General features: G+C 36.6%; 1 protein-coding gene across 1 annotated transcript in view; it reads left to right on the forward strand.

Annotated features, from left to right (window-relative positions):
* Positions 1 to 13,854, forward strand: part of MYO9A (myosin IXA) — a 183,603-nt gene that overhangs the window by 92,974 nt on the left and 76,775 nt on the right. Inside the window, exons 16-18 of the mRNA XM_068964194.1 lie at positions 2,655 to 2,798; positions 4,366 to 4,405; positions 12,904 to 13,026. Coding sequence (XP_068820295.1) covers positions 2,655 to 2,798; positions 4,366 to 4,405; positions 12,904 to 13,026 — 307 coding nt within the window. The remainder of the gene's footprint in view (positions 1 to 2,654; positions 2,799 to 4,365; positions 4,406 to 12,903; positions 13,027 to 13,854) is intronic.

Below are 13,854 nucleotides of genomic sequence, written 5' to 3' on the forward strand. Positions count from 1 at the left end.
TTACTATCTTTGTAGTGTATGTATGACAGTTGGCTGCTGATAAAAATCACCATTATATGTGCATGTTATATTTTACTCAAGAACAAATGAAATCATTAATCTGGTGATCCTATGTAGCTTTATTTCAATATACTGGCAGTGTTCTTACCCTGGTCATTAGAGATCCCTAACTTAAGGATCTCATTTTCTTGATTTGCATATAAAAAAGGAACTGTGACTTGTTGCATTTCCCGAAGCAATTTAATGGTTATAAATTTCCTAATTCCTAATTTGTGGACTTTCTTTCTTTCCTTTTTTTTTTTTTTGACTGCTGTGTGTGGCTTGTGGGACCTTAATTCCCCAACTAGGAACTGAACCTGGGCCACCACAGTGAAAGTGCCATATCCTAACCACTGGACCACCAGGGAATTCCCAAGTTTGTGTTTCTTTGTACTGCTTTCAATTTTGGATGTCTGAGGTGATCTGTATGGGCTTCTGTTTTTATACATTAGTTGAAATAGTCTGATATTTTGGTTTAAGATTAATCATTCTGGGTTCAAGCAGCTAACTGAATTTAGGGACTCATGGAAAGACTATCTAATATCATGAAGATGTGTGTATAAGCGCATTTATGAGACCCTTCTTCATGGAGAAATTGATCACACTAGCTTGATTCTTTTCCTTTGCATACAATAAAGAAAGATATTTGTCACTGAAGTAATGTTATCAGGATAAGGCCAGCTAGCAGCCTTAACAGGAAATCCTTCCAGCTCATATTTGTTGTATTGTTGAGTTTATTTTAGACATATTTTAGAGAAAATTGGTGAGAAGATGGAGAAGATAAAAAAATAGATACTTAGAAAATCAAATGAGTCATGAAATTATTAGCTTGTATATACTGAGTAGAGGTTTTTGGATCTCACCTATGGAATATTCCTAATCAGTGAGTCATAAATGTAAGAGTGGAACAACCAGTTTGGTGGTGATCTAGGACTAAGAATTGAGGTAGTCTTTGGCTCAGACATTAAAGTGTCTCTGCAATGCAGGAGACCCGGGTTCAGTCCCTGGGTTGGGAAGATCCTCTGGAGAAGGCAGCCCACTCCAGTATTCTTGCCTGGAAAATCCCATGGACAGTGGAGCCTAGTAGGCTACTGTCCATGGGGTCGCAAAGAGTCAGATACGACTGAGCAACTTCACTTGTAAAACAAGGAAATGCAAATATAAATCTGTTTTTAGCTGTGTACATTTTCCTTGAGTGAGAGATAAAGGCTTCATTAAATGGCAGCCCACTCCAGTATTCTTGCCTGGAAAATCCCATGGATGGAGAAGCCTGGTGGGCTACAGTCCATGGGGTCGCAAAGAGCTGGACACGACTGAGCGACTTAAAAAAAAAACAAAAAAAAAACCTTCCCACTAGTAATGGATAAAGGTTCCAATTTCTCCACATCTTTGTTGTTTTGTTATTGCCTGTCTTAATGGGATTGAAGTAGTATCTCCTTGTAGTTTTGGTTTGTATTTCCCTGATACCTAATCATGTTCAGCATCTTTTTATGTGCTTATTAGTGATTTGTATATCTTTTTTGATAATACATATATCTTGTTTGAGCAAATGTCTACTTTGTCCATAAAATTTTTCTTGTATGTATTCTTCTTTCCATATGTATAAATATAATTGTCTTAAACAAAACCATACCATGCAGCAATACTTTATTTAGATTTGATAATATATGCAGACAATTTTTTATGCCTTTAAATAACTATTCTATGACATGATTTTTAATGACCTTATAGACTCCCATTGGTGTGGTTATGACATGTGGTTATGACATCCCCTGACAGAGGAGCCTGGTGGGCTATAGTCCATGGGGTCACAGTAGAGTCAGACACCACTCAGTGACTAAACAACAGCAACATAGGTTTGTGTACCCAGCACCACAGTCAGCATGCAGAACTCTTTCATCATCATAAACGAAGTTATTCATGCTGCTTATTTGTATTCTTCTTTTTCTTCCATGTTCCTTTCCTGTCTCTAGCAACCACTAACCTTTTCTTCATTTCTATAGTTTTATTGTTTTGATGATGTTATATACATCAAATTTTATGGTATGAAACTGTCCTCTGCCTTCTTAGGTTCAGTGGCTATAGGCCTGTAAATTAATGAGAGACTGTTAACAGGGAAAAAAGCAAACAGTTTCTATTTCTATTTTACATACATTGAATATTCTCAGAAAAGAAGTAAAACTCAAAGAAGTGGTTACACTCGGGCTAATATATACTTTTTAAATGATGGAGATTTTGGACCTGAAACAAAGACAAAAGACATGCCAGTATCTTATAATACATTATATGATTTACTGATTGTTAAATGGTGCATTTAGCTATATGGTGTGCTCATCATGTACTTTTGAAAGTGAATGTGGTAGAATCCTAGAAATATTTGGTTCTGGGAGACTAAAAGATTAGCCCAAATTGATCAGTAATCTCTTTGATAAAACCGTTTTCTGCTGGTTTAGCATTTTTTCTAAATTTTAATTTTAGTGTTTAAAGCTTTGTTTTACTTTTTTAAGTAAAGTTTTAACTTCAGTGTTGAAAGCTTTGTTTTACTTTTAAAAGAAATTTCTGGAATGTTAGGGATGTCTCAATTAAGGAAATTGTATTATATTTAATTTTTACAGTGAAACATTTGATTTTGCCTGGAATGGCAGAACTGGGATTCGCCAGAGTAAACTATCGAGTAACACCTCCTTGCTTGATAAAGATGGGATATTCGCTAATTCAGCTAGCAGCAAACTCTTGGAGAGAGCCCATGGGATTCTCACGTTAGTATTGATCAACAATATCGCTTGCCTTTTTTATAACTGGTTTAAATTTTCTGGCTAAAAAAGAAGAGAGGTAATTGTGAAGCATTATTTTCATGAGTGGAATTTTAAGTGAAACAAGATTAAAAAGTAGTCAGAATTTAGAACTGTGACAGTCTCGTGTATTATAATGCTGGTATTTGTTTATTTGTTTTCATCTTACTAGGAGATCATGACTGAATATACTTATGGAGATGATTCTTTATTGCTCTTTTACAGACTCTACATCCAGAGAGAGCAAATACTGTTAGCTTTTTTTAAGATTCCTAGTTTTTAACTGCAGTTGCCCTTTAATTCTGGCAGTCTTAACAAGTTGGGCAGGTAAATCTCTTACGAAATAGTGAATGGGACCACATACAGTTGACCATTCAGCACTGCATGGGTTAGAGATGCCAGCCTTCTACACAATGGAAAATTTGTGTGTTTCTTATAGTCAGCCCTCCATATCCACTGCTCCTCAGTATCTGTGATTCCACATCCACAGATTCAGCCAATCTCAGATCAAGTAGTACTGTTGTAGTTCATGTTGAAAGAATTCCATGTGTAACTGGACCCTTACAGTCTAAACTTGTGTTGTTCAAGGAGCACCTGTACGGTGATACATAATACTTGCCAAACCTGCTGTTTCTCCTTACCTGATGTAGAACTGGTTTCGGGGTATAGGTATTAACCATGCATGGTGGACCAGTAAAAAGTTCTTACCTACCCATATCAATATATTTAAATCACTTCCAAAGCATATTTTTTGATCATTAGCTAGAAGTGTGACTGGATTATATTTCTTAATCCCTAAGTCATCTCTTAACAGTGTTAATAGGCTCAATTTATATGTCATGCTACATTCTAGAATTGTGAATAAACTCATTTAATCCTCATAGCAACTCTGTGAGGTTGATATCATTTTACACTGTTACATAATGAAACCAGATTTTAAAGAGATTAAAATCATAGCTTGGTAGGTGATAGAGCTCAGATTCAACAAGCTCAGGTCTTCCTGATTCCCCAGGCCATGTTCATAAGCACTGGGTTTTATTCCTTTTTTGTAGCCATTTAAAAAAAAAAAGGTTTGATCGAAGTGTGATATTGAATTATGAATAAGGAAGAGCAGAGCAGAATTTATAGTTTCTGAAAATGGAAGATCATAAGTCTTAGTGAAAAGTACATTTTAATAATTCATGAAATTAGGCATCTTTTTAAGTTTAAAATGACAGAAACAAGGCCTCTGTAGGTTAAGAATGCAGAGCCCTGTTAGGGTCCAAAAGAAAATGAAACTTGAGCTTTGAATCTACATTATGTTACTGATCATCAAGCTCAGTCTGTTTGTACCTGTATTATGGAGCAGGCATGTCTTTACTTTGCTTATCCTTCCTTCCCAAAGGTGCCTGCTTAGTTGAATTAGACAGTGTTTTCATTTAAAGGACCTATAACTTGGAAGTGGGTATATAATGTTCTTTTTGTAGAGAACTTGAAATTCATCTTTTCGATGTTTTTTTTTTTTTTCCTTCTAATGTAAGATTTTTCTCTATAGGAGAAACAAAAATTTCAAATCCAAACCTGGGCTTCCAAAGGTGAGTATTATGAAAATATTTTTTCCTTTGTGCCTCACTTCATTATTTTTTTTTTATTATTCATGCAAACAATCTGTAGAAATCATAAACAAGACATATCTTGTTTGTACCCAAAATACAGATTGTGTATGTTCATTTAAAACCATTTTAGAAATAATGCTGGATGTTATTATGAAATGGCAAAGCTTATTGCTGGTAAATATTGGTGATATATCTCACTTTCTAGTGTTTGAAAAGCTTCTGAATATAGATGTAAATTTTTGTTGAGTAATTGACTCTGCATAGATTTTTTCATTTCTCCTTAAATCAGGTTAAGGAGACATTCTGAATTTTATCTAATTAAAAATTTTAAAATTTTATCTGATTTAAAAATAATTTCTGTCATCATCATTAACATTAGTTAGCCTGGTTTTTCTGTAAAGGTCCAGTTAGACTTGACAGGCTCATCTGGTCTGGGTTACAACTACCTGTCTCTGCTGTCATAGCACAAATGCAGCTGTAGACAATATGTAACTGAATGACTGTGACTATATTCCAATAAAACTTTATTTATGGATACTGAAACTTAAATTTCATACAGTTTTTTTCAACCATAGAAATCTTATAAAACAATGGGCATAATTTGGCCCAGGACTTGTAATTTGCTTACTCTTATTGCGTGCCAAAATGTTTTTTAGATTTACTGAAGAACAATCTTAGAGTTTTTCTTTCTCTTCTGCCCTTCCAAAGGAGTCCTGTCATTAACTTTGTTAATGAATATAATTCAGAGATTTTAAAAGAACTGAAAAAGGGCTGTTTATTCTCAAAATTCTCTAGTTTAAGAAACAAGAAAATGAATCTGTAGTTTTTCCTTCTACTTGAGTTGCCTTATATTTCCAAAGGAAATTGAATGCATTGCTGATGTGGTCTGTGGTATGGCAAATGTGTTTTAAACCACAAAGAAAATTTACTGAGTGGTTTGTGATTATGTTCTTATCATGAAAAATTTTATGTAGAGAGAAGAGGAGACCATACCATGTTCTTTGTCAAATATTTGTCATTGTTCATTTGTCTTTTTTTTACTTCACTGTCTCTTGATCCTTTTAGTATTTTGAATGCCACCTGTGGGTCTAGTGTTTGCCCTGTTCTTTTCATTCTCTTCAGATGGATAACTTATTTTTTTTTAATTGAACTATTGATTTAAAATGTATTAATTTCTGCTGTACAGCAAAGTGACTCCTTGTATCTATATATACGTTGTTTTGTAACTTCTTGAACTTCATATGATAGTCAACAAGAATATGTTAGATACATCTGAAGTCAATAATACCATTCAGTTATCAATCACAGGAATCCCATCCGTTTCTCAATTTTTCAAAATTAAATATTGCTATTGTTTATTTTAGTGTCTTGTGTATGCTTTTTTTTAAGTATAAATTTATTTATTTTAATTGGAGGCTAATTACTTGACACACATTGACATGAATCCGCCACAGGTATACATGTCTTGTGTATTCAAGTACATATATTTAATATTAGAGAGGCAGCATAGTCTATGAGAGTATAGACCTTGGAGTAAAACTGACCTACATTCGAATGATGGGTCTGTTGTTACTTGCTCTCTGGTCTTTGGAGTAAATTCTCTAACTTGTCTTAACTTCTGTCTCTCCATTTGTAATGTGGGGGATAATACACGTTAGGAAGAAATACATATATTTGGTATGTACATGATTATTGTTGTTGTTGCTAAGTTGTGTCCAACTCTTTTGTGACCCTGTGGACTGGAGTGTACCAGGCTCCTCTGTCCATGGGATTTCCCAGGCAAGAATCCTGGAGTGGGAAAAAAAAAAGAATCCTGGAGTAGGTTGCCATTTCCTACTCCAGAGGATCTTCCTGGCCCAGGGATCAAACCTCTGCCTCCTGCATGGGCAGCAGGTATTCACCACTGAGCCACCAGGGCAGCCCATGTGCATGATTAGTATTCAGTAAAATAATTATTTTCTTCATGTTTTCTACCAAAATGTTAGAGTTGAATTTGTGGCTTATATGTGTACATACATATATGTATAATGTGTAGTTTGATTAGTAACCTCACTCTTCATCTTTGTTTCCTACCCTTATTTAAATATACCTTATTTTTTCTAATTATGCTTAGTGAATGTTTTGCTTGTTTCTTTCAGTCCAGTTCAAACCAAGACAAAATAAATTTTTATATTTATAAAATTAAATTAGCAGATCCTAGATCCTCATTGACCATGGTCATTTCTGAACAAGTTCTTTCTGTTGCATTAAGTTAGTTTTATACGTGGTGTGGAAGGAAGGAAGCAGCAGCAATGCAGATAACCTAAACTTTTTTCCCCTTTTGCTCTTTTGTGAAATTTGAAACTGCTTTCTTACCTTGAGTGTGAATCATTGATGTACATATTCCTACAACTTTTATTGCTACTGGAAATAAGGTTCAGTCTCTTGTATTAAGGGCACCTCTAGCATCTCATTTTATTGATAAAGGCAGGATTTAGAATGCTTTTTTTTTTTTTACAATTCTGAATAAACACAGGCAAATATTAAACAATGTAACCTCCAACAGCCCTTAGCCCTCTGTTAATATAGTTCTGTTTTGATAGTACTTTTTTCTTCTAGAGAGTACTTTCCCTCTCATACCTTGAAACCATCAATCACTTCTATTAAATATATCTTTATAATTTGATCTGCCTTTAAATTTCTAGTCTTTTACCCGCAGTTCCACTGTTGTACATTTCTACTGTGACATCCTGCTCATATCTCAGACTTATGCCCTAAGAGATTTTGCTGTGTCTCTCCCCTCCTGAATTTTGTAGTCACTCAGGCTCAAACCTTGAAGATAAGTTTATTATCTATTTTAGTTCTCTTTAACAGCATGAGCAATATCTTCTTAATCTTTGTATCTACAGCACCTTGCACAGCAGGCAGTAAATAATTGTTTAAAAAAGAATGAATTGACTAATCTGAATAAACTAAACAATGAAGATGGAGTTAAGAAAGGAATAAAGTAGATAATGAACAGAAGACCTAAGAAAGGAATTAAATCCGTTATCTGTTTCCTGCTAGATCTTGGACCTGCATTTCAGTCCTTGTCACATCATGCTGTTCTATTGAAGCTGTCCCTTAACTGGTTTTATCTCTTTCTTGCATTCTTAGCCTCCTGTCCACTGCCTTGTTCTGCTCTGCCTTATATCTCCATTCTTCCTTGCACTTTTATCTTCATAAATCGGAATAACCCTGAGATTATCATTTATTTTTTTTTTGATGTCCTTATAGTCCGTTTCCTTGTACTTGAATGCAGTGTATTCTGACCACTTAGAATAGAACCGGATCTGTAGTAATCATTGAATATTTCTTGATAGATCTAATCATGATGAGTTCCATGGGCATAAGTCTGAGGAAACACTGTTGAAAAATCATTACTTGTTAACCATTCGTTTGTTCACCCAACTAATATTTATTGAGTTTGCAGAATCAGGGGCTTCCCTGGTGGCTCACACGGTAAAGAATCTGCCTGCAATGCAGGAGATTGACCCAACCCTGGGTTCAGTCCCTGGGTTGGGAAGATCCCCTGGAGGAGGGCATGGCAACCCACTCCAGTATGCTTGCCTGGAGCATCTCTACGGACAGCAGAGCCTGGTGGGGTACAGTCTGTGGGGTTGCAAAGAGTCAGACACGACTGAGCAACTGAGCACGGCACATGCAGAACCAGACACTGTTTTAGACATTGTTAGTGCAGGGATAGACAGTCTAGTCCAAGAACTCTTGCTCTCTTGTAGTGATTCTTTCAGAGAAAGAGAAAAACAGTAAAAGATTTAGATGATACTATATGCAAAGAGGAAGATGAAATGACGTATTATTAGCATACAGGTAGGCTGCTTTTGGGGTATGCAAGTAATAACTTTATGAAAAAATTTGGGTATTTAAGCTATAAGTTGAATACTAAGAGAAATTAACCCATTTAAAGGTCTAATATTCCAAACAAATGAAAAAATTGGAATTTGGAAAGATCTGGAGATAAGAATGAATGTGGATATTTTGTATTGGGTTTTTTTGTTTGTTTGACTTTTCCAATTAAATTCCTGAAGGGAAGGATTTCAACTTAAGTAAAAACTGAAAATTTAACACACACACACCATTATATATTTATGTAAATATATTATTGTTTTGTGTGACTTTTTTTGGTCAAGAGTATTTGCAGATATTTTTCAATGTCAGAATATAGGTTTATAGTATTTTTAGGAGCTGTACAGTGTTCAGTTGTGTGGATGAACTTCATGAAAAAAGTTTCGTGTAGTTCGTTATCTCTACTCAGAATTTTTCACTATATTTTTGAAGTACATTGTGACAAGTTATATTCTATCTTTCCTTAGATAAATACCTAGACATGAAATTGCTTAATATCAGGAAGTTAATAAGGATTTTCACTCCTAAGAACAATACATAAATATGCCTGTTTTATGTATACTGAATTTGATCAGTCTTTATATGTTTGCCAATTGAATGTGCAATAAATCTCCTTAAAGAAAAGGTGTGCTTCTTTGATTAAAGCGAGATTGGTTTTCATTATGTTACTTGTCATGTATATTTAGAGAACTGTCTGTTGAAGTCTTCTGCTCGTTTATGATCATGGGACATGTTCTTTTAAGCTTTTTTTTTTTTTTACCATTCTTATATATAGATGATAAGTGTTTGTTGGAAATTTCTTTTTCCTTAGGTGGAATCATTTAAATGTGTATTATACTTATATTACCACTTGGAAGTTTTTATTTTTTGATGTTTATATTGTCAAAATTAATACTGTTTAGTCTTCTATATTTATCATGCTTTTAACTCAAATCTCTGCTTCTCATACAATGAAACTTTTTCTGCTTTATAAATAACATAAGGTTGTGCATCAGTATAGATATGTTCTTTCCATTGACAAACTCACTGCCGTAAATTAGTAGGATTTTCAAAATTGATTAGTGATTGGCTAAAAGGAGCTCCAAAATCCTTTACTAATACCCTGTTTTGTATTCTTCAGTTGCTTTATGTGTAACTCCTATCTTATGAAGATTAATAATTAGGACTTAAGGATGCAGGTTGATAAGGGACTGTATTTTTTTTTTTCCTGTTTATGTGTTCCTGGCTTACTTACTGTATAGTCTAGGGATTGAATTTAATTTATTGTCTCTATAGGTCAGGATTCAATTGCAAGTTAATAATCACTGTGGATATGTTTAAGTAGTAAAAGAAGAAAATACTGCTCCTTGGTGTCCAGCTCTTTGCAACCCCATGAATTGTAGCCCACCAGGCTCCTCTGTGCATGGAATTCTCTAGGCAAGAATACTGGAGTGGGTAGCCCTTCCCTTCTCCAGGGGATCTTCCTAACCCAGGGAGTGAATCCAGATCTTTTGCATTGAGGGTAGATTCTTTACCATCTGACCCACCAGGGAAGCCCCCTTTTTAAGTATAAAGGGTCTTAATTCAAAGCGGTGCTTACAGAAATCATCAGAAGTTATAGAGCAGAACTGATCTCAGCTATACTCCAAAAGCTAGCAAATGAGGAAGCTGCGATCTTTGCACCTGCTTCCAGGCTCATGGAGAAGCTGCTATAATTATTGGCTTCTGTACTAAGGTGCTTTTACTAGAGTTGCACTGACAACACAGATGCCCTGCATGCTGCCTCTCAACACTCTCAGAAGCAGTGCCTGGACACGGGCCACGGAAGGCTGAAGTACTTTTGTATACGTGTTTGGTGGCAGAAACAAGCTAGTAGCCAAACCCTCTGCCTTGATTCAGTCAGTTCAGTTCAGTAGCTCAGCAGTGTCTGACTCTTTGCAACCCCATGGACTGCAGCACCCCAGGCCTCCCTGTCCATCACCAACTCCCAGAGTTTACTCAAACTCATGTCCATTGAGTTGGTGATGCTGTCCAGCCAATCCCATCCTCTGTCATCCCCTTCTCCTCCTGCCTTCAATCTTTCCCAGTGTCAGGGTCTTTTCCAGTGAGTCAGTTCTTTGCATCAGGTGGCCAAAGTATTGGAGTTTCAGCTTCAACATCAGTCCTTCCAATGAATATTGAGGACTGATTTCCTTTAGGACGGACTGGTTGAATCTCCTTGCAGTCCAAGGGACTCTCAAGAGTCTTCTCCAACACCACAGTTCAAGAGCATCAATTCTCGGGGCTCAGCTTTCTTTATAGTCCAACTCTCACATCTGTACATGACTACTGGAAAAACCATAGATCTGACTAGATGGATGTTTGTTGGCAAAGTAATGTCTCTGCTTTTAATATGCTGTCCAGGTTGGTCATAACTTTTCTTCTAAGAGGTAAGCATCTTTTAATTTCATGGCTGCAGTCACCATCTGCAGTGATTTTGGAGCCCCCCAAAATAAAGTCTGTCACTATTTCCACTGTTTCCCCATCTATTTGACATGAAGTGATGGGACCAGATGCCATGGTCTTAGTTTTCTGAATGTTGAATTTTAAGCCAACTTTTTCACTCTCCTCTTTCACTTTCCTCAAGAGGCTCTTTAGTTTTCTTCGCTTTCTGCCATAAGGTTGTGTCATCTGCATATCTGAGGTTATTGATATTTCTCCCGGCCATCTTGATGTCCCACCAAGATTCCTGTAAGTGAAAAGTTGTTAGTGATGATATATCTCCAACCCATTCTGTTTTACATATTAACACAATTCTGATGTGGCACGATTTTAACAAACACTGAATTTTCCAGGAATGTCTATGAATAGAGCAAAGAGAGAGGGCAATGGCACCCCACTCCAGTACTCTTGCCTGGAAAATCCCACGGACGGAGGAGCCTGGTAGGCTGCAGTCCATGGGGTCGCTAAGAGTCGGACACGAATGAGCGACTTCACTTTCACTTTTCACTTTCATGCATTGGAGAAGGAAATGGCAACCCACTCCAGTGTTCTTGCCTGGAGAATCCCAGGGACAGGGGAGCCTGGTGGGCTGCCGTCTATGGGGTCGCACAGAGTCGGACACAACTGAAGTGACTTAGCAGCAGCAGCAGCATCTTGATTCCAGCTTGTGCTTCATCCAGCCCAACGTTTCTCATGATGTACTCTGCATATAAGTTAAATAAGCAGGGTGACAATATACAGCCTTGACGTACTCCTTTTCCTATTTGGAACCAGTCTGTTGTTCCATGTCCAGTCTAACTGTTGCTTCCTGACCTGCATACAGATTTCTCAAGAGGCAGGTCAGGTGGTCTGATAGTCCCATCTCTTTAAGAATTTTCCATACTTTGTTGTGGTCCACACAGTCAAAGCCTTTGGCATAGTCAATAAAGCAGAAGTAGATGTTTTTCTGGAACTCTCTTGCTTTTTTGATGCTCCAGTGGATGTTGGCAATTTGATCTCTGGTTCCTCTACCTTTTCTAAAATCAGCTTGAACATCTGGAAGTTCACAGTTCATGTCCTGCTGAAGCCTGGTTTGGAGAATTTTGAGCATTACTTTACTAGCATGTAAGATGAGTGCAAAAATGTGGTAGTTTGAGCATTCTCTGGCATTGCCTTTCTTTGGGATTGCAATGAAAACTGGCCTTTTCCAGTCCTGTGGCCACTGATGAGTTTTCCAAATTTGCTGGCATATTGAGTGCAACACTTTCACAGCATCATCTTTCAGGATTTCAAATAGGTCAACTGGAATTCCATCACCTCCACTAGCTTTGTTCGTATTGATGCTTCCTAAGGCCCACTTGACTTCGCATTCCAGGATGTCTGGCTCTAGGTTGGTGATCACACCGTGATTATCTGGGTCGTGAAGATCTTTTTTGTACAGTTCTTCTGTGTATTCTTGCCATCTCTTCTTAATATCTTCTGCTTCTGTTAGGTCCATACCATTTCTGTCCTTTATTGTGCCCATCTTTGCATGAAATGTTCCACTGGTAGCTCTGATTTTCTTGAAGAAATCTCTAGACTTTCCCGTTATATTGTTTTCCTCTATTTCTTTGCATTGATCACTGCGGAAGGCTTTCTTATCTCTCCTTGCTATCCTTTGGAACTCTGCATTCAAATGGGTGTATCTTTCCTTTTCTCCCTTGCCTTTTGCTTCTCTTCTTCTCACAGCTATTTGTAAGGCCTCCTCAGATAGCCATTTTGTCTTTTTGCATTTCTTTTCCTTGGGGATGGTATTGATCCCTGCCTCCTGTACAGTGTCACAAACCTCTGTCCATAGTTCTTCAGGCACTCTGTCTATCAGATCTAATCCCTTGAATCTGCCTTGGTTAGAGCTTTCCAGTTTAATGTGTGGGAATTGTGGAACTTAAATCACATCCAGAAACTGAGATGTAAGAGTTTGAGAAATGCAGTTTCTTTTTAGCTGATCACCTTCTGCCAGAAAGCAGAAGATGGGTAGAGTGGATATTGAATATTAATCTCCCATATTCACCACAGTCATACATAGGAATAATAAACACTGGCTTCCAACTTTGTTTTTCCTATTCTTAAATCAATTTATATGAAGAATTTTATTTCTTCCCTCTGTTTTTCAGCATTTGCTAGAAGTAAAGTCTTTAAAGCATCTGACAAGATTGACCCTACAGGATCGCATTACCAAGTCTCTTCTTCATTTGCACAAGAAGAAGAAACCTCCCAGCATCAGTGCCCAGTTTCAGGTTATTTCCAATTTACTTTTCTTCCCTTTTATTTTTAACAAAGAGGAATCTGTTTTGTTCAGATTGAAATCATAAGGTTAAAGTGATCTGCAAGATTCATGTGACTAAAAAGTTATGTTTGGTTGGAAGTACCAAAGATGGGAGAAAAATCAGGTGCTTTTGTTCATCTCTGGGTAGTACGTATCCCAAAGAGGAATTCGTTATATTCAGCTTGAAGAGAAAAGCACCAGAAAGTTGACTGCCCAGATGTGGCACTGTTAATACAATGATGTATGTTTTTTTTCTCTGTATATTTAAACCTCATGCTACTTCCATCATTATTTAACTAAATGGAATTGTAAGATTTTTCTTGACTTTCTATTTTAGTTTTGTATATATAGGAATCTAGATCATCTTATTATGACTGTGCATTTAGGAATAAATACGATCATAATAAATTAACCAAATCGCCTCCAGAATTAATTTCAAAATACTCTTCATTTTTCCTGTTCTTATCAGATTGTCTCTAATATTCTGTTCATTTGCTAGATATTTATGAAAATGAGCTGAAAATCTTACGGGTAATGGTGTTTTAAATAATTTTATTCTACCTTGTGCTTTATCACTCACAGAAGCAGTACTAACTAAAGCATTGTTAACTAAAAATTTCTTTATCTACTGATAGCTATATTTCCAGAGAAGGCAATGGCACCCCACTCCAGTACTCTTGCCTGGAAAATCCCATGGACAGAGGAGCCTGGTGGGCTGCAGTCCATGGGGTTGCTAAGAGTCGGACACGACTGAGCGACTTTACTTTCACTTTTCACTTTCATGCATTGGAGAAGGAAA

This window comes from Capricornis sumatraensis, chromosome 2 (genome assembly GCF_032405125.1).
Source record: "Capricornis sumatraensis isolate serow.1 chromosome 2, serow.2, whole genome shotgun sequence".
Classification (NCBI taxonomy): domain Eukaryota; kingdom Metazoa; phylum Chordata; class Mammalia; order Artiodactyla; family Bovidae; genus Capricornis; species Capricornis sumatraensis.